This window comes from Procambarus clarkii, chromosome 81 (genome assembly GCF_040958095.1).
Source record: "Procambarus clarkii isolate CNS0578487 chromosome 81, FALCON_Pclarkii_2.0, whole genome shotgun sequence".
Taxonomy (NCBI): Eukaryota; Metazoa; Arthropoda; class Malacostraca; order Decapoda; family Cambaridae; genus Procambarus; species Procambarus clarkii.
In genome coordinates, this window is record NC_091230.1 from 16,948,404 (window position 1) to 16,975,238 (window position 26,835).

At 40.0% G+C, this 26,835-nt stretch overlaps 1 protein-coding gene across 1 annotated transcript in view; it reads right to left on the minus strand.

Moving 5' to 3' along the window:
- Window positions 1-25,768, minus strand: part of LOC123773157 (Oxysterol-binding protein-related protein 8) — a gene marked incomplete at its 5' end in the record, with an annotated part of 31,674 nt that extends 5,906 nt beyond the window's left edge. The window contains 12 exon segments of the mRNA XM_045766687.2: window positions 1,486-1,590; window positions 2,365-2,508; window positions 3,789-3,914; window positions 4,501-4,697; window positions 7,552-7,648; window positions 8,483-8,660; window positions 13,788-13,966; window positions 17,060-17,277; window positions 21,529-21,759; window positions 24,467-24,557; window positions 24,559-24,612; window positions 25,547-25,768. Coding sequence (XP_045622643.2) covers window positions 1,486-1,590; window positions 2,365-2,508; window positions 3,789-3,914; window positions 4,501-4,697; window positions 7,552-7,648; window positions 8,483-8,660; window positions 13,788-13,966; window positions 17,060-17,277; window positions 21,529-21,759; window positions 24,467-24,557; window positions 24,559-24,612; window positions 25,547-25,768 — 1,842 coding nt within the window.
- Between the last annotated feature and the right edge of the window lie 1,067 nt (window positions 25,769-26,835).

The following is a 26,835-nucleotide window of genomic DNA, read 5'->3' on the forward strand; positions in this document are numbered from 1 at the left end:
TCTTTAGCAAATTTTTTTTTGAGATATATACAAGAGTTGTTACATTCTTGTACAGCCACTAGTACGCGTAGCGTTTCGGGCAGGTCCCTGGAATACGATCCCCTGCCGCGAAGAATCGTTTTTTCATCCAAGTACACATTTTACTGTTGCGTTAAACAGAGGCTACAGTTAAGGAATTGCGCCCAGTAAATCCTCCCCGGCCAGGATACGAACCCATGACATAGCGCTCGCGGAACGCCAGGCGAGTGTCTTACCACTACACCACGGAGACTGTATCAAATTTAACACCTCTAGCCTTTCCTCGTAGCTTTCAGTTCCAGAAACTATTAGTAGCATGTCTTTGCATCTTTTCTAGTTTGTTGATGTGTTTCTTGAGATATGGGCGCCATACAACTGCTGCATTTCCCAATTTCGGTCTCACAAAAGTTGTAAACAATTTCTTTAGTATTTCACCATCTATGCATGTATTTAAAAGCAACTCTAAAGTTGGAAAGCACAGCATAGGCTCTTTGCACAATGTCCTTTATGTGGTTCTTGGGTGACAGTTTACTATCCAGACCCACCCCTAGATCTCCTTCTCCCAGTCTTATAAAGCCTTTTCACATAATTTGTAGGTTGTATGGGGCCTATTTTCTCCTATTCCACATTCTATAATGTATTTCTATAATGTATAATCCTACATGTATTCACATTGAAATCCATCTGCCCAGTTGGTCCATACATTTATTTTGTCCAGGTCTTAAAGGGCACCTTAAAAGGCACGACAATTGTCAAAGTCTTTCTCTTGCCTAGTAACAGCATCATGAGCAAACATGTTCATATAATTATAATTGAGTATGCTCTCTCTGGAAGATCATTTATATAGACAATGAACATTACTGGAACAAGCAGCGAACCCCTGTGATACTCCACTAGTAACATATCTCCAGTCTCATACATTATCTTTCATTACTGCCCCCATTTTTGTCATTATTACAGTATTACGAAGCACTGTAACTGCTGAACAACTCTGTACGAAACAAATATTTCAGACTTGACTTCATGAAAATTGCAAGGGGGGTCTATAATTGCCAATATTTCTTGAAGCATTTCACTTTGGCCAAGCATCCAGCCTAGGACAGACAAACATTCTATTTTATATAAATATAAATATCCAGTGTGGACCCACCCTGGATGTGGGTGCCACACTGGATATGGCACCCATATCCAGTGTGTTACCAGTATGGGGGGGGGATCTTTATGTTTAGAAATAAGGAAGCAGGAGAAGACTAGCTGTTCTTGACAGTATGAGGGGAGGAGGAGTGGGGCTGGGGCTTGGGTGAAGGAGAAAGGGCAGTCATGAATGGTTAAGGGATGGGTGAGAAAGTAGGAGTAGGTGGGGGACATAAGACCAAATGATTATTATAAAGGCAGGTTAAGTTAAAGCATTAGAGAATGACCTTAACTCTCTTTTTTTTTAGTTCATGTTGAACTATACAGACTTACCTGAGCAAAGTATGTTGGAACCCATTCATCACACTTGGCTTTTCTCTCACTCGCTGCAGTCCTCTGTGCTTCCTCCAAAATAGTCTTTTCCTCTGTAGCTGCAATCTGTAAAACATTCCACCAAGCTTATGAATCACAGTGAAAATCTTTGTCAGTTTTCACTTTTATTATAGCTATACATCCACATCTTCTTATATTATAGTATATAGAAATTTAGCCATTATTAGGTAAGGTAAGGTAGTTATCAGGAGAATGTGGTAAACCATAACAATTATATAGCACTTAGAAGGAATATGAGGATAGGATGGAGAAATGTAATAAGGCCCAACCACTTAAGACGATCAGAAATTGAACGCTGCACATTAAGAAGCTTGGTTGTCACTATAATCCTGTCCAAGTGATTGAACTTATCCATTGTAAGCACAATACAGTATTAAAAAACACACTATTAAATTTTGTCTTACTTAATCATGCAATACTGCACATCTTGTACATTTGCCCAAGTTTCCACCCAACATAACCACATTTTTATGAAGACCTAAAATTTTAGTCTTCAAAACGTGGAGCAAAGCAGGGAAGGAGCAAGGTTGATGATAGGCTTACTGGCCAAGTAGGTATGATGCCACACTCAAAGGCAAACACTCACAAAGACATTGTCATCCACCAACACTTGAACAACAATGTATTTCCAAAATGGAATCTAACTTTCACTCTCATATTTTGTTTTTAATGTCTATTTAGGATTTAGTCTTAATGAGCATTATGTCTTCATTACAAAACCATCAGATACTTATGCTGCCTGTATCTTTATGACAAAAATTCCAGATTTGCTGTTTGTATCTTAATGATAAAAATAAAATTCTCTCCTCTCTTAACTACCTGATCATCACTTTTGATGGCCAATGAAACAAGCTGCCACAGTTTTTCTGATTCAAATGCCCCTTGCTGGTCCAGCGCCACTGTGTACCGCTCCAGTCGCTGTGCCTTCACTTCAGGAGTAGCATGCCAGAGGATTTCTTCTTCCTAAAATACAATTAATTTTAATATGTATTAATTTCAGCACTTAATGAAACACATAATAGTTTCAGTTACAAACACCAAAACAAAGCCTGATACCTTTCCATTTAGCTTACTAAACAGACTAGAAGATATATATATCACCAGTTTGGCTATGGTGTTGCTCCAATAATTTTATATGAAGACTTCTACAGTAGTAAAAAAAAAATTAAGGTAAAGTGCATTAATCCTTAGACAGCAACATCATGACAAACTGAATTTGGTTCACCCAGTGTGAATCGTCTTATGTCATGACATTTTTCATTACAAAAATTTAGGAAATTGGGTTTTCGTTTATAAATCCTTATGGTTACCAAGATTGTTATTTCACTAGCTATTATTACTTAATAAAATAATAAAAAAAATTATTACACATGAACAAATCATTAATTAGAAGACTTTTGGAGCACGTGGTACCATCATGCCCAAAAATATCCATTAAAAATATTAAGTTTGACACCATTTTATTTTGATTTCTCTTCATTCATCCATAATTATTGTGTTTCTTTGAATTCTATAAGAAAATATCAAATTAACTAAATTTCAGAAACTGATATTAATATCCTTCTCAGAAACCCTCGTTGGCTCTGTTTTACGACTAGCCTTGTTTTCCCATACATCCATCTGGGCCTTGGCTGAGTTATTTGTTAGCTGTAATTGGTTTTGTAGTTTTTGTTTCAAAACTGATCATGGCCACTTATTTGTCACTTGGTGCTGTTGCCTATGGCAACTCAATTGGGGATGAGCAAACCACTGCAACCACAGAAGCAGTCTACCGGAAGACTCAACCTAGCCTATGCTCCACTGCAACCACAGAAGCAGTCTGCCGGAAGACTCAACCTAGCCTATGCTCCACTGCAACCACAGAAGCAGTCTGCCGGAAGACTCAACCTAGCCTATGCTCCACTGCAACCACAGAAGCAGTCTGCCGGAAGACTCAACCTAGCCTATGCTCCACTGCAACCACAGAAGCAGTCTGCCGGAAGACTCAACCTAGCCTATGCTCCACACAGCACCCACAAAAGAGTAAAGCAAGATACAGAAAGTGGCTTTTAGGATAAAACCTCTGTTCGGTCATCCTACTTTTTTCTTTTTTTTGACGGGGAAGGGAAAGCGGGGTAAGGAGGATTCCTAAGGAGCAATTGAGTTGCTTAGCTCAGAGAAAATGTGAAGTATAAAATAAAACTAAAGCTATACTATATTAAAAAAAAGTTAAAGGTGAAACTCTTCAGAACCATTCCACTTACCCCAGTTCGTTTGTCTGTCAGAGTTATTTTACCATCCCAGTGACCATCTAAAGTTGCCAGTGTATCTTTTCCTAGCTTGAGCTTCCCACTTATTATGTTGTTGGCATCACCACCACTCAAAAAGGGCTGAAAATAACAAATAATTATTGAGAACAAATTTAGAGAGAACAAACGTCATAAGTAAAAGACATTACAGGTGTAGAGGAGGCAAGGCATATCTTATTGGTAAGAACCCCATAGAATTCTACAAAATAGTTTCAACAAGACAAAACTATCTTTAAACACTGGTACCATGACTAAGCCACAATAACATGGCTGAAACTGGCCCCAACCCCCATACATTAAAAGAAATGGAAGTGAAAATATTTTGGTCTGACCTAGACCAAAAAGTCAGAACTTTTTCCATTCCATTCATTTTCCATTCATCTGGTAATAAAGGACAAACCTTTTTCTAGACTGAAATTAATAAATGATGTAAATTCCTCTACAATTAATACAGTTTTCTTACCTATCAGCTTCTGTACTGATGCACGTACCTCTTTTATTCAATAGTGCACAATTCTCACACCAGAAAAACTAATCACATTCATATTTTTCATTTGTATCATCATACTGAATTTAACAGTATTATAACATTTATTGACAATTCAAATTTATATTCTTAAACCTTATCTATCAAATTGGAAACTAAACAAATATATTGTTTTCTTACCCGTAATTTGAATTCCAGTTCTGTTCTATAACCAGTCTTCTCACAATCTATGGTCACTTTTCCACCTAGTTCCATAGTGAGTGTGCCCATTAGAATGCCCTTACAGTGAGCGTATGGCATGTTCATAACATAATCTTCTCCTCGAGGTAACAGTGTTAGTAAAACATTGCCATCCAATATTGCAGAGGTCGAATTTCCTATAAAAGGGTTAAATTTAATGAAATGTTACTTTCTGTGAGGGACGTCAATAGCTCTATGGAGCTCAAGGCACTGGTTCCACAGGGCCTTCCCCTAATGTCAGGCTCCTGAGACTTTCTCAGCAGGACCAGAATCTCACCGCTCTCAGAGGCAGGGAGACCACATGGGAATAAAATATAAAAAAAATCAAAGTACAACTGAACTGAATCACTCAAGAATTCAAATGACAAAACAAAAATTACTGAGAGAAAAGATTGAAAGGTGCAAACCCAGAGGATACAAAGGATGGAGACAGTGAGGATACCATTCATCTTTTTGAGGTTCACCTTGAATGTGGGTTGATCTTTGATCCTCATGTGTTTCCTTCACCTCTTTGAGGAGGGGCCAGATTTTGGTCCTGGCTCTTGGTAGGCCAACAATTCTCAGGAGTCCAAGGTTAGGTAGCACCCCTGGAGAGCCAGTGTCACCCCCAACAATCGTCAGTGTTGGGGAGTGACTAAGGAAGCAACACAGAATAATATTGACCATACAGTACAAGTAACATGATGACAAAAGAACCATTTAAGAAATTAAACCAAGACATTAGTTGGGCTCTTAAATGTTGGGAAACTGAGATAGTTTCCCTACTGAGAAAATTTATTATGCTTGCTCATAATTATGAACTAAATTTATACAAGTATGTAATAGTTGGCTTAACAAAAATTAGAGAGCATACAAAACTTTGGCACAATTATTTAAATCAGCTACTTGATAAAAGATGATAAAATGACAGCAATATCTAGTAGTCTGCCCTTGTCTTCAAATTGGGCCTTCACAAGTCCTTGTACGCCCTTCATAATCCTTAATCCTCGTGGTTGCAAGACTTACACCACATTGTGACCTACACAAACCAACAGGTTGGTTGATCAGGTCTTTAACTAGGAGCCCTGGCTAAACACAACTGCACGAGGGAGATTTTTTGTTTTGTTTTATTTATGCTAATAGAAAACACATTCAAATGGAAAATGACATCATAGAAGCTTCAAGGACTGTAATGAGTTTTCAAACCGACAAATATTTGTTTAGACTTATTTATGATAAATTATTATAAATTATGATTATTAATTTCTTTAATTTTTATTTTATTGTGTTAGGGAACAGTCAGCCAGTACATGGTAGACTTGTATCAAGGTCCCCCCAGGGGTCAAACTACTGACCCCTCCCCCCCAAGTTGCAACCCCACAAGCTGACTAACTCTTGTGTACCTAATTACTGCTAGGTGAACAGAGGCATGAGGTGATAGGAAATGCACCTAACCATTTTTGTCCCACCCAGGATTCAAACCCGGAATTCCTGATTGTGAGTTGAGAATGAACCCGACTGTAGTATAGGGAGCTACGCATACAATATAAATTATTTCAAAGATTATTCTAAACTCATTTTTAATAAGCAAATTTATAATTATCAATATTAACACTATCGCCTGCTCCACGTGAGCACCACAGACTTTGACGTCATGGGGCTAATGGTGCGGGCGAGCGTGCGGCAACGCCTAAATGTGTATACTCGTTTCAGTTTTCTCACCTTAATTCTCGTGCTATGTCGTTCCTTTTGGTATCATTGTGTTCGCAATTAACCCTTGCACTGCTCACCTATTTTCGGCAAAAACGTCTTGGTGCAATTGACAAGGACATATTTTTGTTATTTTTACAAATGTTCAGGTAAATTTAATGTCAAAATGTTTCCAAAGTCAAATATTTCCATTTCAAAACACAAATAGTAATGAAAACATTAAAAAACATTAAAATATAGCCAAATTAAAAAACAAAAAGCACAACTCTCTGAGCGCCTAAAGGCGCTTTGCGCAGTGCAGTGGTTAAATTCCCTGCAGATATATACGCATATTTTTGTTACACACCCCCCAGGAAGCTGCCTGTAGCAGCTGTCTAACTCCCAGGTACCTATTTATTGCTAGGTGAACAGGTGTATCAGGGTGAAAGAAACTGCCCATTTGCTTCCGCCTCCACCAGGGATTGAACCTGTATCCTCAGGACTACGAATCCCTAGCGCTGTACACTCAGCAATCAGGCCCCCCAAGCAAATCTTTGAACCTTTTCCAGTTTAGTCTTATGCTTGACTAGATATGGACTCCATGCTGGAGCTGCATACTGTACTCTAGGATTGGTTTGACATATGTGGTATACAAAGTTCTGAATGATTCCTTACACAAGTTTGTAAAGGCCATTCTTATGTTGGCCAACCTGGCATATGCCGCTGATGTTATCCTCTTGATATGGGCTTCAGGGGACAGGCATGCATGCATGTATGTATGTATGTATGTATGTATGTATGAATGAATGAATGTATGAATGCATGTATGAATGCAGGCATGCATCAATAAGAACATTGCTAAGGGGAATACAGAAAGCCTTTAAGCCCATATGAAGCAACTCCTATTTATATCCACCCAAACTCATTCATATATATGAACAAGTTTGAGTGGAATATAAATAAAAGCTGCCTCATATGGGTCAATAGACGTTTTGTTGTTCTTTTATCTTTAAATTATGATTGGTTAACCTGGTATACTTCATTACAACTTTATACAGTTGTGAAAACCATATGAACATACTCAGTATTTGATGACAGGTTTATGACTCTGCAGACATAAGATCCATGGGGGTGCCAATTAAAAATTTAATTCTTCCTTATTCTACATCTGAATGTCCATTTGACAACAGAACTTACATTAGGACAGTAGTAACTAAAATGAGATTGCTCATAAAAAATGCAATAAATAAACATAGGAAAATCATAAGTCATGCTTACCTGGGAACCTAATGATAAAGGGCGAGATAAGTTTTTAACACGTACCATAGAACTTTGATTTGGCTAATACAGTAGTAGTAAGAGAAAATCCTTCTTGTCTATTTGTTACGTAAAGTGCAGACACTGGAGGGTGATGCGAGACCTGCAATACACAGTACCAAAGTAAGAGATGTTGCAAGTAATGCAATATATCAGTAAGCTCATAAATTCCACTACTCTCACAAAGAAACTTCCATGTCAGTGTGCTGTAAGATTGCAAAAATGACGCATTATGGCCCAGAAGTCAATTCTGTGATTTGCTATCACTCTGCTCATGGTTGGTTTCTCCCTTTATGTTACACTACCACCCTTTGGTATGGAAGGGTGTCTCTCCATATGACAGCTTCCTTCATACATGTGAAAAAGTCAGGATGTGGCTACACATTCTCCTTTATACACATGGATGAGCCATACAAGAGAGTAATCTGGACTCATATATCAGTCACATTTACTTTCAACTAAACAATACAGAACTACTGCCTCAAGCCTAACAAGATGACTTCAAACTATCTACCCTTCATTTATGCCAAGTAAAACTAATGCAGTTCTGATTGCTTCCTCAAGAATCTAAGATTGGCAGGATATTCAATCAGTGTACTAAAGGTTTATAAATGTTTTACACCACCATAGGTGCAAAGCCTTTTCCTGGAAGTCTGAAGGCATGTTCCTCTGAGAACTTAAGAAAAGATTATTCTGTTATTTTAAAATCAGAAGTTTTAGTTTTATATTTATAGATATTTTGTTAAATATTAACAGGTAAACTTTTATTGGGCGAGTCAATCGATGCATCAGACATTCTTCTGGTCGTCTCCGTTTGTCAGAGATCACCCAAAAAGCAATCCGACAGTTTTCTTGCTAAATGAATGGTTTACAGTTACACACTTTCCTCTCCATTACTACTTTCCCATACTATATTATTAACATTGCCTCAAAATACCTGTTCTGCAACATAGAAAGTGCGTGATCCATTGGGATGTCTCCAGTAGCAGCGAAATGTTTCACCAAGAATTGGATTGTATGGCTTCTTGAGTCCCTTTGGCTTTTTATAAAACCCAGACAGGTACCATCTGGAAACTTGCTTCATACGTGTGAACGGATCATCCTCTTGTACGGCCCTGTCCACACACACAAGCTATTGTTAGTACCAAACAAACTTACAGTGAAATATAAACAACAATTTTAAATAACTGTGGTGAAATATGGTTTAAGATGTGAATTCAAATACAGAATCTATCCAAAGCTTTCAAAATTGAATCAAAATTGGAGAAATTTTCACATTTTAGTACAATGTAATGTTTTAGAATTTGGTTTAGAAAAAGTTAGTGACTATTGCCAGTATTGAAAATTGTTGTTATCAATGGTAATAAAACATTAAAACAATTAGTTTATGTTGTACAATAATAAAAAACAAGACATGACAAAAGTCATTCAAATGACAATATCATTATTTAAATATAGTTTTATTCTCAACACCAATGTCAGTAACATTCTACTGTACTGTGGAACCTTGTTTCAGTGAATCTCTGGTTGCAACACATAATTTCCAGGCAGGAATTAGTCACCTGATCGAGAGTTTGCTAAAGTGGGGGACATGCAGATTTGCTTAGAATGCTGAGCCACAGTTCACAGACTGGTGGGGAAATTGCCCATCTTATGATAGGTTGAAATTTAAATTTTGCTCAGTGAAATTTGTCTATAACAGTAGTAGGAAATATTAGGGGCATGAGTGGTAACTTTCTTCATCCTTAAGCTGCTAAGGGGTCCTGAGGAGATTTACACCCTTGTGCACAAGAAAAAAAAATTCTAACAAATTATTTCGTCTTCTAAAGATTTTAATTTGTGTTCCCTGAGCACAGAAAAAATAAAAAATAATCATAGGTAACATTTTGGCCGCAATAAGCTGAGGAAGTCTGGCAAAATGTGGGCGTTGACAGAGCGGTCGTCAGTGGCGGTCAGCGTCACCCGAGCCGACAGGTGGGAGTTGCCCCAAAGATATTATTACGTAATTATTTCAATGTCTCTGATTGATTTTTTCTTAGTTTTTGCAGTAATATTATTCAATAGTGTGTAGTGTGATAGATTTATATAATAAAAGTGGTGAATCATCGCTATACTCAAAAGTATACATGTAGTGTTCTTATCAGTGATTCAATTATTATGTTCAGAAAACAATAAACAAATAGTTTTGCTGTTATTACACTCTATACACAGGTTATATATAAGTATCTGCATATTTTGTTCACCATAACGAACCACTAAGTTGGTATTATGAGTCGAAAAGCAACGAGGAGTGACCGCCACACACCAGCCAGCCACTCGTTGCCACTCCCTCCCTCAATAACGCCTCACTCGCCCACTTTCTCCTCCCACCATCCTGTTTTTTATTTTATTCACTATATACAGACATTATATATAAGTATCTACATGTTTTGTTCAACACAACTGTACAACTAAGCTGATATAGTTAGTTCAGGCACTAAGAAACGTCGCTACACACAGTCAGCTGGCAGCTGTCTCCCTCACTTATTCAAGGTCACTAAAATTTCTCCTACAACAATACTGTTTGCAGTGGTATTACACTATATACACACATTATATATAAGTATCTACATGTTGTATGCACCATAACTGTACACCTAAGCTTGTAGGGTCCCCAAAGAGCATAGTGGCCACCCTCTACACAGCTAGACAAGTCATGCAGACGACGCCACCACCGTCACCCAAATGGCTCCTCCTAATATAATCCCTTTGCTGTTATTACACTAATACACACTTATATATAAGTATCTACATTTGTGTTCACCATAGAGAACACTGAGCTGGTATGGTGAATGGAGACAATAACAGGTGGCCACACAGTCAATAAACGTTGCTATCTCCCTCTGTCCCTCAGCTTTACTCCTCCCACAGCGCTAATTATCACAACAGTCCTGCTATTATCACAATCCTGGTCATTTTTATCACAGTAAGGGGTCATCTGTAATACTGTCATTGCTAAATAATAGCAGTTACATATTTATTTTGACATCGGCAATGCTGTGGTCACAAGTTGAACAGCAATGCTGTTAGCTCATGCTGCATGCACCAGCCTTGGTTGATCCCACAGTATTGTGGCTCTCACACCGGAGAATATTGCCTCGATTTTTTTTAAACATGGCATCTGTTTACAAGAGTCCTGAGGAAGCTAATGTGAACCCCGTGTAGCCACGGGCCATTTGAATCGTGCCTGGCACCCTATGGCATACATATACTCCATGCGCACCGTGGGTCATGTTACTTATGGTGTGTATATATACGCCATGCACAGTTTAAGGGTTAAACTGTGCGAATATATTTTTGTTCATTTTCTGCGCACAGTTTCAAATACATTTTATATGCTTTTATGTGCAAATCCTATGTATAATGAACACATACACTATATTATGGCAGTAGAATATCCGTACTGTCCGAAGACACTGTGTTACGTGCGTGACACGTGTACACACATCAGGCACATATTTCCATTGTATCATGCTAATTTATGTATATATACAGTCTATTTACACACTATACACTATCACACACTATATACATTCACCATCAACACACTCAGAACTCCGCGAGTGTCAGCTGCCACACCCTCACTCCTCCAACATCCAGTCTCTCTCTCACTCCTCTAACATCTTACTTGCCAACATTGCTCCTCCCACTATACTGTTATTGTTTTTATTACACTATTTACACATGTTATGTATACCTATCTACATGTTTTATTCACCAGAAATATGCAAGTACGCCAGTATTGTGTCCAAACTTTACAGTGGCAACCATACACTGCATGAGAAATCACACAGCAGCCAGCAGATGGACACTACGATTACGTCACCTCCCTCATCAAAATAGCTCCTCCCAACATACTCCTGTTGCTGTTACTACACTATATACACACATTGTATATACAGGGAGCCGGTCAGCCGAGCGGACAGCACGCTGGACTTGTGATCCTGTTGTCCTGGGTTAGATCCCAGGCACCGGCGAGAAACAATGGGCAGAGTTTCTTTCACCCTATGCCCCTGTTACCTAGCAGTAAAATAGGTACCTGGGTGTTAGTCAACTGTCACGGGCTGCTTCCTAGGGGTGGATCCTCCTCAAGCCAATCCGAAGACAGCTCCAGGAGGGAAAAGAACTGCAAAACCTAAGCCAGCAGGCCACGAGCACACCAGACCTCAGCTACCAGTGCAGCTGATAGGGAGGGTACCTGCACATAACACTGCACCACGCCAACATCCCGCGGAAGGACAAGGGCGAACAAACACGCAATGAGGTGCTCGAAGTCGTCTGGTAAACCTGGACCACCATCAACACCTCGGACCACTCAAGCGTGCGGGTACGACAAAAAGTACTCCAAGCATCCAAAGACAACACTGGGCAGTCCACTAGTCAGGACACGACTCCGGAACCTTATAACGAACCCAGTAGGGAGACGAAGACCCAAACCTGAATGAAGACGGATCCATTATAGAGGCATAATCCGGGTTGCAATGGAGGTAAGCTGCAATGGCCGCCTGCACCTCATGAAGCAGAATGCGGGAAGCCGAAAACCTCTGAAAGGACAGAACCGACAGACCAGAAAGGACATTGAACTGAACCCAGGGAGGGGCCGACACCAATGCAACTCGTACGCAGAGGGGAGAAAATAAAACCCCACTCCTTGCAAAAGCAAGCCCTGCTCAGAGGGAAGAAAAACCCAGGCAGGGTCCAAAGGGGCCCAAAGCCTTCAAGTCAGCCCCTCCCCAACCCTGGGTACCTCCATATCAGGACCCAACTCGAATGCTACCATCGCCACCCCGGAAGAGGCATCTCTCCATGACTGCCCTAGTCTCAAGATCAGCTAAATCTTGCCCCGACCCTGAAGCCCTCAGATGCTTCAGAGCCGGAAGCAGGGAAGAAGGACCAGAATGTACCACAGCAGGGAATGAACGAGGGGGGTGCGGACTGAATCAAGGCTGAAGCGACCAACACCCCCAAGTCTGGGTCCCTATAAGCAAAACGGGGCAGCCTCGGGACTTCCAGGTTAGCAATCAACCTAGCGCACTGCAGCAACCTATATCTAGCATGCAACGCCTGAGCTGCCTTCACCCTGAGAGTCATCAACAAACTGGGTGAACTGAGTCACTAATAAGTAACAAAACTCACAGGACTCTGGGTCGAAGGTGTCACCGACCCCACAGGCAGCACGACGGAGGCAAAACAGTGAGTCATCCTGAGACAAAGGAACAGAGCAACCCACAAACTCGCGCAAGGCGAGAAGGAACCCAGAGGGTCACATCCATTGGACCCCTTGTGCCTCATGCGGGGTTTCCCAGGGCCCTTAGACTGGTAATGCTAAGGGTAGGCCCAGGCAGGGTACTGCGAACTGGTACCCAAGTCCAAGGTAAACAAAGGAGGAGGAAACCCTCCCAGCACACTTAGGGCAGTCAATTACCAAGCAGCAAAAGACCAAGCAGAGGTAGACCCCAAGGTGACTTGTGGAAGATAACGAAGCCCCAAAGGCAGTACACTTACAGTGCACTTAGGGAAGACAACCCTAAGCGCATGCAGCCCGAGCACCTGTGAAGATTACTCCCAGCTCATGCATCACTCTGAAGACAGCACTAGACACAAGGCACAGCACTGAAAACAAGAATCAGGAGCCGGAGTCACACAACCAAGACTCAAACACATCAGCTGAGAACTGAAAGTGTGGGTAGCCGGCATGAGAGGTCTGGAACTCCCAACGTTCCCCTCCAGGGGAGGGGGGTAGCTGCGCAGACGGCGGCGCAGCACGTGGTGATGTCATACTCGTTTGCTCATTTTCTTTTGAGGAGTTCTGTCCACTTGTTTGACTTTTCAGTAATAGTTTCAACCAGAATAGGAGTTTGTTTTGGGATGCTTACCTTTCTGGGTGCCTGACCCAATCGATGGCAGACATAGAATGCTCCAAATCACATGTGCAGTTCTATAGACTGTTGCTCCTCGTGCCTCTCTGAGGGGGCCAGGTTCTGGCTCGTGGTTCCCAGTAGTCCTAAGAACTCCATTCACACTGACTGATGCCAAAGTCTAATATATCCATATCAGCCTGGATAGCTATGCCAAAGTCTAATATATTCATATCAGCCTGGATAGTTCTAAGGAGCCGAAGGGACTCCCCCCAGAAAAAGTCTGAGTTCATACAAACATCAAAGTTTGTAGCTGATAAGTTGAACTAAACATACAATACTAACACTGAGAGCAAATCGGCATGATAATAGTAGTCTGAAAGTTTGTCAAGAAAGGATCTTGGCTCCAGAATAAACGTTGGCAGCACCACTTTAGACAAGTCCATCCCTGGCCGAACTTGCTTTAATAGGAACCAAATCAGAGACTTGTTCTCTTCTTCTAATTCTTCAACCTGTTCCCCAGCCTGAAATGCAATGTGTATTCATTAACTATAAAGTTAATAAAATACAAAGGTTTAATATTCAATTTACAAAACACTGGCAGAATTTAGAGAGAATAATATGACTGCATGTTCAGCAACAGTCAATGTATTAATTTTACAGTACTAGCATAAATATCTTACAAAATGTTTAACGATTTTGTGAAGTACATCTACCAATTCTAATTAAAAAAGGTAGCCTAATGTTGTTAACACTTTCGTGTTCTAGGCGTATGCACGCCAGACTACCCGAAGATGACCCGGGCGTAATTAGCCCAGCGCGCCCCACCTGCAGCAAAGTCGAAAGTCGGTCAAGCGTTACCCGTGAGCGAGCACCCATTGGTACATCCGCAACACTTGCTCACAAATGTATTTACTCTTTTCAAGTTTCTCACCTCCATTTTCACCTCAGTTTGCAATAGAATGGGAAGACGTTAGCACACATTGTAAAACCATGATGATCGGATAAAAACTTGAATTTTAACAAATATTTTAATTTTGGATGTCGCTTACGTTCCTAAGGAACATCGACAGATTTATTTGTAGATGTCATCTCTGTCCCCAAAGAACAAAAGTGTTAATGGTAGTGGAGGCAGACATATACAGTTTCAAATGTAGATAGAGAGCCCAGTATGCTCAGGAACCTGTATACCAATTGGTTGATGGTTGAGAGATGGGATCAAAGAGCTGAAGCTCAACCCCTGAAAGTACATCTAGGTGAGTACAACTAGTCGAGTACACAAAGAAAATGTATTGAACTACATTACCACCAGTCAGATTCATCATTATTAGCATCAGATGCACTCTAGTTTAACCACTGTGATGTGCCGAGTTTATTGTGAAATTCCCCGTGCGCATGAAATCAAGTGTTCTCAAAAAATTATTTTTTCTTTGTAAAATGATAAATTCCCTTCCCTGAACATGCCTATGTAAAAATAAATACCAAATTCCACTTACTTTGGCTGTGGGGACGTGGACAAGGTGTGCTGTGACATCATCAGGGGCTGGTCACCCGTGCGTGACACGCCCAGACACGGTCGCGCGGGCCATTCAAGCACCGGGTGTTGCCACAAATATATTTTCAATTATTTGTTCTATATATTTCCAATGTAGTTTTATTTGTTTTCTTATCGTATATGATGCATATTTGTATCCTTTACAATATGTATGCAGCAGAACGTTCATAATGTTCCATGGAACTGTGATACATGTGTCAGTAATGTGCCCACAATAAATGTTTATTGTCGCAATATTACTAGTTAAAAATTCACCAAAATTACAATATGTACAGTTTCACACACTGTTTACAAAGTATCACACTGTATTACACACTCAGTACTTCGGAAGTGAGTAATAATCAACGAAGTAGTCCATGGTACACAGCGCGACTTCGCTCTCGTTGCACCAGGTACTGATAGATTCTCGCTTACTGTTTCTTCGTTCTGTGTGCTTGCAAATAACACACTCACGTACACCCTTGGCTTTAGTACCCATAGGTGGTATGTAGCCAAGCTTGTAAAGCATAAGGCAATCTTGAAAAGATTATAGGAAAAGATCAATTTGTAAGGTAGTCATGAAAAAGATCGCTTTGTAAGGTCCTACACAGGAAGAGATTCAGCCATCCTTGATGAGTGTCCATTAGTCTGGAAGAGATTTAGCCAGACTCAAAGAGTGTTCGTCAGTCAAGAAGAGATTCAGCTATTCTTGAAAATATCTATGGAAAACACCACCATGGAAGCTGCTAACACTATTCATCTATGCTACTTATATCAGATGCATCACCACTGAATGCAGAAAATGATTCATCTATGTATCATCTATATAAATTGGAAATAGCAAGGGTGGAGCTCAGAGCTACAACTGGATACGCTCGCTGTATCATCCTCATAGGTGTTGTATCACTTGCATCCGACCTTTGTGTTAGGTCCTTATCGTGCCTAGCTTCACCAATATTATGACCCTTATGTTCTTCAAACAATAAAGTTTGAATTTCACCGACAGAGCGAGATCTTTCAACACCGCGTCGGACAGGTGTTTGGGAGACAGAGGCGCGTGCACCACCCATGGTTGCTCACTCGGTACTAACCCAGCCAGCATCCTTAGGGTATTCTGGGAATTTTTTTCCCAAGATGGCTGCCTCTCACTGGAGGTCCTAAGAGTCCATTTCGTACACAACCAACCGCGCACACATTTAGAATGGGTACGAAAAAATAAAAAAAAAGTTTTCTCTCAGTTGGTGCAGTTTCCCGCCGACCGAGAATACTCAGTTGATGCAGTTCAGTGGTTAATCTAGTAATAATTCTGGAAACATTTGGTACAAAAAGTTTAGAAATGCTTTATATTTGAGTTTATATTTTTCTTTTAATTTTCCCTTTTTGTTTGTGATGCTTTGCACTGTAGAAAATCCATTTCCTTGAAGGGGAAAATATTACAGTATGTTGAATCTTCATCAGGCATGACTTATTCCTAGGGAAAGGCATAATGATGAATGAGAAAATTAGTAGGAGCCATGAGGAGGATTTGTACCTACACACTGGGTATTTTCTCATTGATACATCATGTTAATTTGTTCTCTTTGTGCATTACGATAAATCTTCCTTCTTCTGATGCCTCCAAATGTTAAAACACTCACATCGTTGGGACAAGTTTGGGTGGAAGTGGTCCGTACTGTAATTAGGGAGTGCATGTATCTGTGCCATATATATCATGAGGAGCACAATACACCTGGTCTCATGGAGCAGTGGAAGAATACCAGAGGGTGTTGATGCTTGCTCATCCCTCATACAATATTATCTAAATGATGTAATAAATAGACATAATATTCTTTTTAAACATTTTTTTTCACTATATTTCCCTTTATTCCAATTAGATAGCTCCCCACTCCATAAAAATGGAAAAACAGGTTAATGAAAATTAATGTATGTATGTAGTATGTACTGTATGCATGTATGTACAGTATGTATGTATATACTGTATGTTCTTGGTGCAGAATTAAGGTATAAATTACGATGTTGCTTGCTTGGGGGAAGGTATTTACAAGCAAACTGACTACAAAATTAGCAATGAAATAAAACTCACCTCACCCATTTCTCCTTCTTTAGAAGCCACATATGCTGATTCAATGGGAGTGAGATCATCTTTTAGGTCTTCATCGTCCCCATCTCTCCTATCTTCATCTCCTTTGTGTGAACCATCCTCAGACTCTGACTCTGTCCCAGACATTGCCTCTGCTCCAGAGAAGTGTCCAGACTCACGGTGGTATTCATTCTCATCTGTGTGGCTTGCATCGTCCAGGTCTGTGGGGTTCAGGAGAGGGGAGGGTGAGGTCTGCAGGTCAGGAGGGGGGATGAGGGTGGAAGTGGTTGCACAAAGGAGAAATCTGTGGGACAAAGTACAGGCAATCTGCAGCTTCTTACTGTTAGCTGCTAAATGTGTCTGAAGCAACTTTCTTGGCATTTTAAGCAATTAATAATCTTCAAGGCATCTAAATATGAGAAATACTTATCAAAAGAAAGCAGTGATCAAGTATAAATCTGTTTCGAGACTATCTACAGCGGTAATTACTGTTTGTTTTCAAATTGGCAATAAATAGAATAAACATGAGGCAAATTCCACCATGTCAATAGTGGGCACCTATTCAGTGTCAGCAGTAGATACAATGAAAATAATATAAAGTGAATAAGAATTACAAGCTTGAATGTGGAATGACAATTTTCCAAAACTCATTCTGCATCCCTCAATGCGTATAAAATATATCCCACTACCCCCAGGGGCGCAAAAAAAATGGTACAAAATCATGCAACAATCATGAATATGGTAAAAGTTTTGGTCTACGTGCCATGGTTAAGTTGTGGTAGCCTGTTGAAATTGTAGAATTTTGATGGCTGGAGGCAGGTCACTGTTACATTTAGCAAAGAGGGTGACAGATGGGGTTTGCCGAATGGTATACTATACTGATTTTATTTTACTTACACTTGTTATTCTTTTTTATTAATTTTTGGTTCAAATGATGCACACAGATGCACCAAGAGTTAATTGCACCCAAGGTAAGCTGTTACCAGGCATTATTATTTACAAATAATATTGTACAGTACTGAAATATACATATGGTACAGTATAACACACACACACATTTTCACAATACATTTTACATGGCATTATTATTAACAAGACCATGTACAGTACTAGGTTATTACCTAGTTATGTCTTTAGAACTTTGACAAGGTGTGATAATCCCTGAAACAGTCAGCCATACACATGGCAACAGCACAGTTACTAATTTCACCACCACCAGTGTTCCCTTCATAATGTAGTCACACACTCACCACCACCACCACCACCACCAGTGTTCCCTTCATAATGTACAGTCACACACCACCACCACCACCACCAGTGTTCCCTTCATAATGTACAGTCACACACTCACCACCACCACCACCACCAGTGTTCCCATCATAATGTACAGTAATACTCTCACCACCACCACCACCACCACCAGTGTTCCCATCATAATGTACAGTCACACACCACCACCACCACCACCAGTGTTCCCATCATAATGTACAGTAATACTCTCACCACCACCACCACCACCACCACCACCACCAGTGTTCCCATCATAATGTACAGTCACACACCACCACCACCACCACCAGTGTTCCCTTCATAATGTACAGTCACACACCACCACCACCACCACCACCAGTGTTCCCTTCATAATGTACAGTCACACACTCACCACCACCACCACCAGTGTTCCCATCATAATGTACAGTCACACACTCACCACCACCACCACCACCAGTGTTCCCTTCATAATGTACAGTAATACTCTCACCACCACCAGTGTTCCCATCATAATGTACAGTAATACTCTCACCACCACCAGTGTCCCCACACAATGTACAGTCACACACCACCACCACCACCACCAGTGTCCCCACACAATGTACAGTCACACACCACCACCACCACCACCACCACCAGTGTTCCCATCATAATGTACAGTAATACTCTCACCACCACCAGTGTCCCCACACAATGTACAGTCACACATGCACCACTACCACCAGCATTACCATCACAACTAGTACATGATCACTACTAGTACCACAAATAATAAAATTCACAATGGCATTACTTTTGTCAAATTTAGTAGCTTACTACCCCCTTATTTGCTCATATTGGCATCACAAAGATAGTCCTCTCCACCATAGCTTGTATCAATCACCACCATTCACACTACCAGAATATCAACAACACTAGCAAAATTATCAGTAAAAATCATAATGACAACAGTATTTTCATTAGAATCAGTATCTTATACTAAATTTGCTCAACTTGTCAACTCAGAGAATGGTAGAGAGGTGTAGTACAAATAGTTTCATGTCGGTTACCATCTGACCAGTGCCTCACAACCTCCCTCTCTCCCTCTTCAAGCTATTTCAACTTGTGATGAATAATATACAGGTTTCTGTAATCACTAATTGCCCCATTGAAATTATTTTCATCATATTTTGTTGTTTGTGGCAGCAGATTTTCTCCATGTGACAATACAAAGTTCTCTTTACCACATGGTAGTTATCTCTACCCCGACCACCCCAGCTTGCACAGTGATCGCCAGCACTCACACCACTAGCATGATTACCTCAGCATTAATGTCAAGATCTTGAAAACAAATCACATTTTTATTGTGATCAGTAACTTGTAATAATAATCTTGCTCTCTTTTGGCAACTCAAAGAATGACAGTGTCTATAACAGAGCTTCGTGTCAGTCACAACCACAGACTAGTAGGTCACCACCCACTACCTCACTCTCCCTTTCTTTGCTGTTAGTTGCATATTTTGTTTTCTGATGGATAATAATAATAATAATAATAATAATAATAATAATAATAATAATAGTTTACTACAGTACAGTACTTGTAATATATTCCTCTTCATCAGCAAGACCTTTCAGCTCTTGTAAAGCATTGGCAATTTTGCATAGCATAAACAATCGCTTGTGCAGTGGAGCTGCACATACATTGTACAGTATTAGGTAGGTGGTGGGCCAGTGACGATGAGTAACCTACTACTGTAAATACTAATGTTCATGAAGGAAACTAAGGTAGTCATGATTTTTCCAACATTGAGAACACTTAACAGGACCATCTAAGGAATGGATTATGTAGCCATACAATTGCTACAAATTCAAACCAACCCACACTGGGTAAAATCATCCATGGGCAACAGATACCAAGACCCTGATTTTAGTATGCAGACAACAGGATGTTATGAAAGTGTATAATTAATCAATATATTATCTGTAAACAATTATTATTCATTCATATTTTCATAAAATCCATTTTATTGCATTCTTGTATACAGTGAGAAAGATTACCCAATTGCAGTGTAACAAATTAAGTTTGCAAACTGCAACAATGTGATTACAGTATAGTATTATTATTTACCATTCTTTCTCAACTTTGAAGACTTCACAATAATCTTGGGACTGGCCTTGACAGAGTTTTTCTTTTGGTTCTTACGTATCTTGGGTGAATTTGCTTGTGAATGCTCAGAAATACTGATATTATCAGGAGTTAATGATATTCTTTGGTTGGAGTAATCTCCCTTGAGTTCATGATCAGCCATGTGTATGGCCGCTGCTAGCCTACGATAGTATGGCGTTGGTGATGGGTCTCGGTTTGCTGAACTGCTCACTTGAACCTTGTGAGTAGGTGTACCCTCCACACTAGAGACACCTGCAAGCTGAATGACACAATCCCGCCATACAGACTGAGGTGATGCTACTGGACTGTTTTCTGGACTAATGCCCGTGCTTGAATCATCAGATATATCTATATAGGTACAGTATTTGGGAAATTTGTTTACCAATGTACATTAATATGTTGGATACACCATTGTTATATTTATTACACATAACATGAGTATGTACCACAGAGACATATTAAAGGCACCATTTATTGGAATATTTTTTGTTTCAAGTATTAACCCGCCCCATCAAAGTGGGAAACAGAGTAATGATATAATGTTTGTATGTTTGTTTGTATTATTATTTTCAGGGTCACTCCAAAGAAAACACAAACAAATGATGCAATAAAATATATATTTATGTTAGAACACAATTTTAATTCCACATACACCATGCAAAAATTCAAGTGGGTTGTTGAGCGAGATGCAAATACAGTACATGTGTGAGTAAATATGACAGGCAAGCATAGCATGCAATTAGAGATGAATTACAAAGGCAATGGCCACAACCATAATAGCAGTGGAGAGGAAGCAACAGCCAATTAGGAGGAAGGAAAGGGGCCAGAGAGAGAAACACAGGTAAATGTACGATCTTCAACAATAACACAATGTACAAAGTAACATTCACACTTCTTTATATTGTTCAAATAGTACACAAGGCTTTGAAAGTGTGTTGTACACAATCACTTTGAAATTTTAGCAGCTATACAGTCCTATGAAGGGAACTATTACACAAATTTTGAGTCTTTTCTATACACTTTCAAAACTAAATAACTATCATGTGGATACTTACCTTGGTCCTTAAAGTGCTTTTCATAATCAGACTCGTTCCATTTATCAGCTGCAAGAGTTGACGAGTTAATAGAATTGTTGGCATCGCTCTTATTTGAAGATGTCATGGATCGGATAAGAATTGAGGAGCAGCGGACAGCCAGCTCCAAGGCATCCATCCAGCACTTCCCTGCTGCCTGGGATGGAGCTCTGAAGATGAGGTGCGATGAGGGAAGTGGTTGTACAACTGCCCCTGTATTAATACAATTTTAAACTGTGTAAAAAAATTATTTTGAAAATACATAAGGGGTAAAAGTACTGTATATTATTTCATGTCTTGTTTTGACATTTATTAGTGAGAATACTACTACTGTACCATCATCGTGTGAATCAAGGCATACTATTATAAACACACATTGCATTGCACATCTATCTGGACCTAAAAAACCAGCATTGAATGTAATGAAAAGCCATTTTCTGGGTGAGTCTCAGAGGCTTCCCGGAGCTATCCAGGCTGAATTGATATGTATAACTTTCTGACATCAGTCAATGTGCATGGAGTTCTTGCCTACTGGGGACCATGAGTCAGAACCTGGCTCCCTCAGAGAGGCACGAGGAGCAATGGGCTATAGAAACCCTCATGTGGTTGGGAGCATTCTAGGTCTGCCATCAACTGGGACTGGCACCTAGAAACGTAGGGGCCCCAAAACAAACTCCTATTCTGGTGAAACTATTGCTACCGAAAACCAAACAAGTGGACAGAACTCTTCAAACGAAAATTAGCATGACGTCATCATGATGCCGCACCGCTGTCTGCGCAACCCCCTTCCCCCTCCCCTCCCCAGGAGGGGGAAGGGGAACCCCCAGACCCTTGTGCTGGTGATCCAAGCCGGCACGAGGGTCTGTTCTGTCCAATTCCAAGTTCTTAGGCTGGATGTCAAAATCATGCAAAAAACATTGCCGACCGGGGGGGGGGATCATAATCATAATCATAAACCGGGGCGCGGATTATATATATAAAAGACATAATATATATATATATATATATATATATATATATATATATATATATAATATAATATATATATATATACATAATATATTTATAAAAGACAAAATTATATAAATAAAAGACATAATCCGGATCATGATCCGGGTCGTGCTAGAGGTAAACGCTAGAGGCGCTAGTAGAACTTCGGTTTCAACTCCTTTTGACCATGTCGTAGCTCAGTCCATTAAGGCAGCGTCTGGGATGCTCTCGGACGCAGGTTCAAATCCTCGTCACGGCCCTTGTGGATTTGTTCATTTGATGCATCACGCAATTGTGATTTCTGTGTGTAATGAAGTAAGGGCGAAGAGGGAGAACGGCCTATTGACATAGCTCGAATGCATGTGGGGAGTTGTGTAAAACCCTGGTTTGGGCCTCGGAGAGGCTGCAGGATCCAATAAGTTCAGTAGAACTTCAGTTTCAACTCCTTTTGACCATATCGTAGCTCAGTCGATTAAGGCAGCGTCTGGGATGCTCTCGGACGCAGGTTCGAATCCTCGTCACGGCCCTTGTGGATTTGTTCAAATACATGTCATGTTATGGAATGTGGAATAGGTGAACACAGAACCAACACAACCTATAAATTCTGTGAGAAATCTTTAAAGAATTCTGATAAAGAAAGAGATCTAGGGGTGGTTCTAGATAGAAAATTATCACCTGAGGACCACACAAAGAACATCATGTAAGGAGCCTATGCTACACTTTCTAACTTCAGAATTGCTTTTAAATACATTGATGGCAAAATACTCAAGAAATTGATCACGACTTTTGTTAGACCAAGGCTGGAATATGTAGTGGTTGATTGGTACACATATTTTAATAAGTACAACAACAAACTAGAAAAGATGCAGACATGCAACTAAATGGCTCCCACAACTGATAGGACAAGAGCTACAAATTGAGGTTAGAGGCATTAAAAATGCCAAAACTAGAAGATAGAAGAAAAAGAGGTGATATGATCACTACGTACAAAATAATAATGAGAATTGATAAAATTAATAGGGAAGAATTCCTGAGACCTGAAACTTCAAGAACAAGAGGTCATAGATTTACTTTGTCTAAGTAAACAAAGCTGCCGAAGGAATATAAGAAAATTCCCTTTCACAGAGTGGTAAACAGTTGGAACAAGTTAGGTGAAAAGGTGGAGGAGGCCAAAACCACCAGTAATTTCTAAGCGTTATATGACAAAGAGTGCTGGGAAGATGGGACACCACGAGCATAGCTCTTATTCTGTAACTACTCTTAGGGACTTACACCATGTAGTTTATACACACAAATTTTAATTTAAGAATTACACAGGCTAAAGTATTCTTCAGCTGCATCAACTGTATTTTGTGGTCATGCTGAAATTTGTACACTTATGCGACACCATTGTATGGCTGTTAAAATATTGTATAAAGTCTCTAACATGGATTTTAGCTCCTGCCTTATTAGCCGTTAAGTTTTCACTTGTTAACATCCATTATATTCACTAAACATGCAATCTGAAGGTATTCAGTCTGTTGTATATTTTTTTTTTTTTTTTGAGATATATACAAGAGTTGTTACATTCTTGTACAGCCACTAGTACGCGTAGCGTTTCGGGCAGGTCCCTGAAATACGATCCCCTGCCGCGAAAAATTGTTTTTTCATCCAAGTACACATTTTACTGTTGCGTTAAACAGAGGCTACAGTTAAGGAATTGCGCCCAGTAAATCCTCCCCAGCCAGGATACGAACCCATGACATAGCGCTCGCGGAACGCCAGGCGAGTGTCTTACCACTACACCACGGAGACTATTAACATAATGTTAACATTAAATATTTAAACAATTGTTAAAGAAATGAAGAATGCAAATATAGTAAGGTGAAAATGCCTTAAGAGATCATTGTGGTGATCTGCAAACAGTCCACTCACTGAAGACTGTACTTACCCATTGTTTCCCCTTCAGGTCCCTTTGTAGCCCAGATTGACTGTTCAAGTGGATGGAACAGCTTGAAACAGAATCCATCCTTTTTCGACGGCCCGCTCAATCAGTTCACAGGTATTGAGCAATACGGTGCCCACCCAGTGGCTGCTCTGTTCAAGGAATTACGAAGTTAGATTTCCTTTTATTGTATCACTGGTGTTTCTCAGCCAAACTGGTGCCACATCCATAAGCTTCCACACAGCAATGAATATGTTGCATTAACAAAATGTCAGGATTCCACAGAAATATATAAAACACTGGAGGACTGGTTAACTAGCTATTAATTCTATTATACAAAATTTATCCAAAATTATACTGTATGTACATGTGTTTGTCAAGTTCCAAAGTTAAAAAGAGTCATAGAAGCAGGGTCCCTAATTTGCAGACTGTATATCCACAGTACCACACATTAATATTTACACCTTACACAAAAATGACTAGAAGGCCCCTTATGTAGTACCTGTTAAATCACAAATTAACTCATATCTCATACAGCTGTTATCTGAGCTTGTTACACTTCAAACTGTTCCCGTGAACTTGTAACATTGATCACAAGTAAACTCGTCTAAAGATTTATACTGTAACCAAGTCCACGGATCACCTCTAAACTGATCAGACCCCCCACACAACTCCCCTTAGATTTGAGAAGTCTACAATTCACTCAAAAGATCTTTAACAGCAGTGGCTAAAAACTTCCAACTTTCCCCTCAAGTTATCACAAGTCAAGCCAGGCTTGACATGTGATAACTTGGTCCAACAGCTGCAGCTTAGAGTGAGCCACAGCCCCATATATCCACTATAACCTGGCACTTCTTGCAGGAAAGTGTCTAATTTGTTTTTTTAAGAAGTTCATTTTTGTTCCAGAAATATTTTCTTATGATATGTTTAAAGATGCATACCTGTATTTGTTTTCAAGGCTGTACACCTGTTCAACTCATTCTCAACTCCAATGATCTGTAGTAATCTAAACATTCTCTATTAATAAGTATTATCGCTATACAATTACATCAACTTAATCACAATAAATGTCCAACATTCACATACCTTAACTTTAGCATTTTTATAGAGGAGAAGCATCCCAGGCTTGAGGACACACCACAATTTTGTCCAGCCCTTGAGTGACCCGCGCACCTTCAGCCAGTCAGCCAGGACCACCACCGCTGGGTCCTTCAGCGTACTCAGTAGTTCTCTCGCCACTCTCTTTTTCTCTCGTCTGTATTTCCGCCGTTGATCTTTGTAGGATTCCTTTCGGGAGAGGGGAGAAGCCTGTGGAAGTGATATAATGAGTTAATTTTGCACAAAAGGATGCCACAAAGAGTACCATATAATTAAAGACCTTCACATGAAGTTACAAACTACATACCTATGAGTAGCACAATCAGTATAAAACTTTTACAATATAAATATAGTAGGCCAAAATTATTTACTCCCATTTATTGAGGACAAATTATCGTAAGTTATATTTTTTAAGATATTGGATTTTTATAAAAAACAGTATACCCTAGCAAGGCATGTACCTTTAATTGGTCATTATTATAATTGTGATATCCATAATAAAAATTGGAGAAATATTAAATAAACATTTTCCACAGCAATGTGAGATAGTCCTTATCTCTGTAATTCATAGTAGTATGCACACAGCGTATATCTTTCTGTACAGTATAGGTCAGCATATTCCAAGTTGTCAAGCAAATATAAGTTGCATTATTACACTTTATAGCAAAAAACAATAAATGTGTACATGTATTTACAATTTCTGACCGTCCCTAACTTTTTGTATTTTTTAAATACAATACTATATACAGTAGTATACTGCACTAAACTATATACTGTACTACAGTATGTAGTTTCTGCAAAAAAGGCTGTGTTTTACTGGTTTTTGCAAAAGTGTAAAAAACCAGCGTTGAATGTAATGAAACGCCATTTTCTGGGTAAGACCCGGAGGCTTCCCGAAGCTATACAGGCTGATATTGCTAATGTCAGACTTTGGCATCAGGCATGTGTATGGAGTTCTTAGGCCAACCAGGGACCACGAGCCAGAACCTGGCTCCCTCATAGAGGCACGAGGAGCAATAGCCTAGTGAAACCCCCATGTGGTTGGATGAATTCTATGTCTGCCGTCGACCGGGTCAGGCACCCAGAAAGGTAAGCGTCCCAAAACAAACCCCTATTCTGGTTAAGAAATTGCTAATGAGAGTCGAACTAGTGGGACAGAACTCCCAAAATAAAAACGAGCTAACGAGCACAACGTCACCGCGCTGCCATCTGTGCAGCTCCCCCCTCCCTGGGAGGGGGAAGGGGGAGCCCCAGATTCCTTGCACCGGCAACCCAAG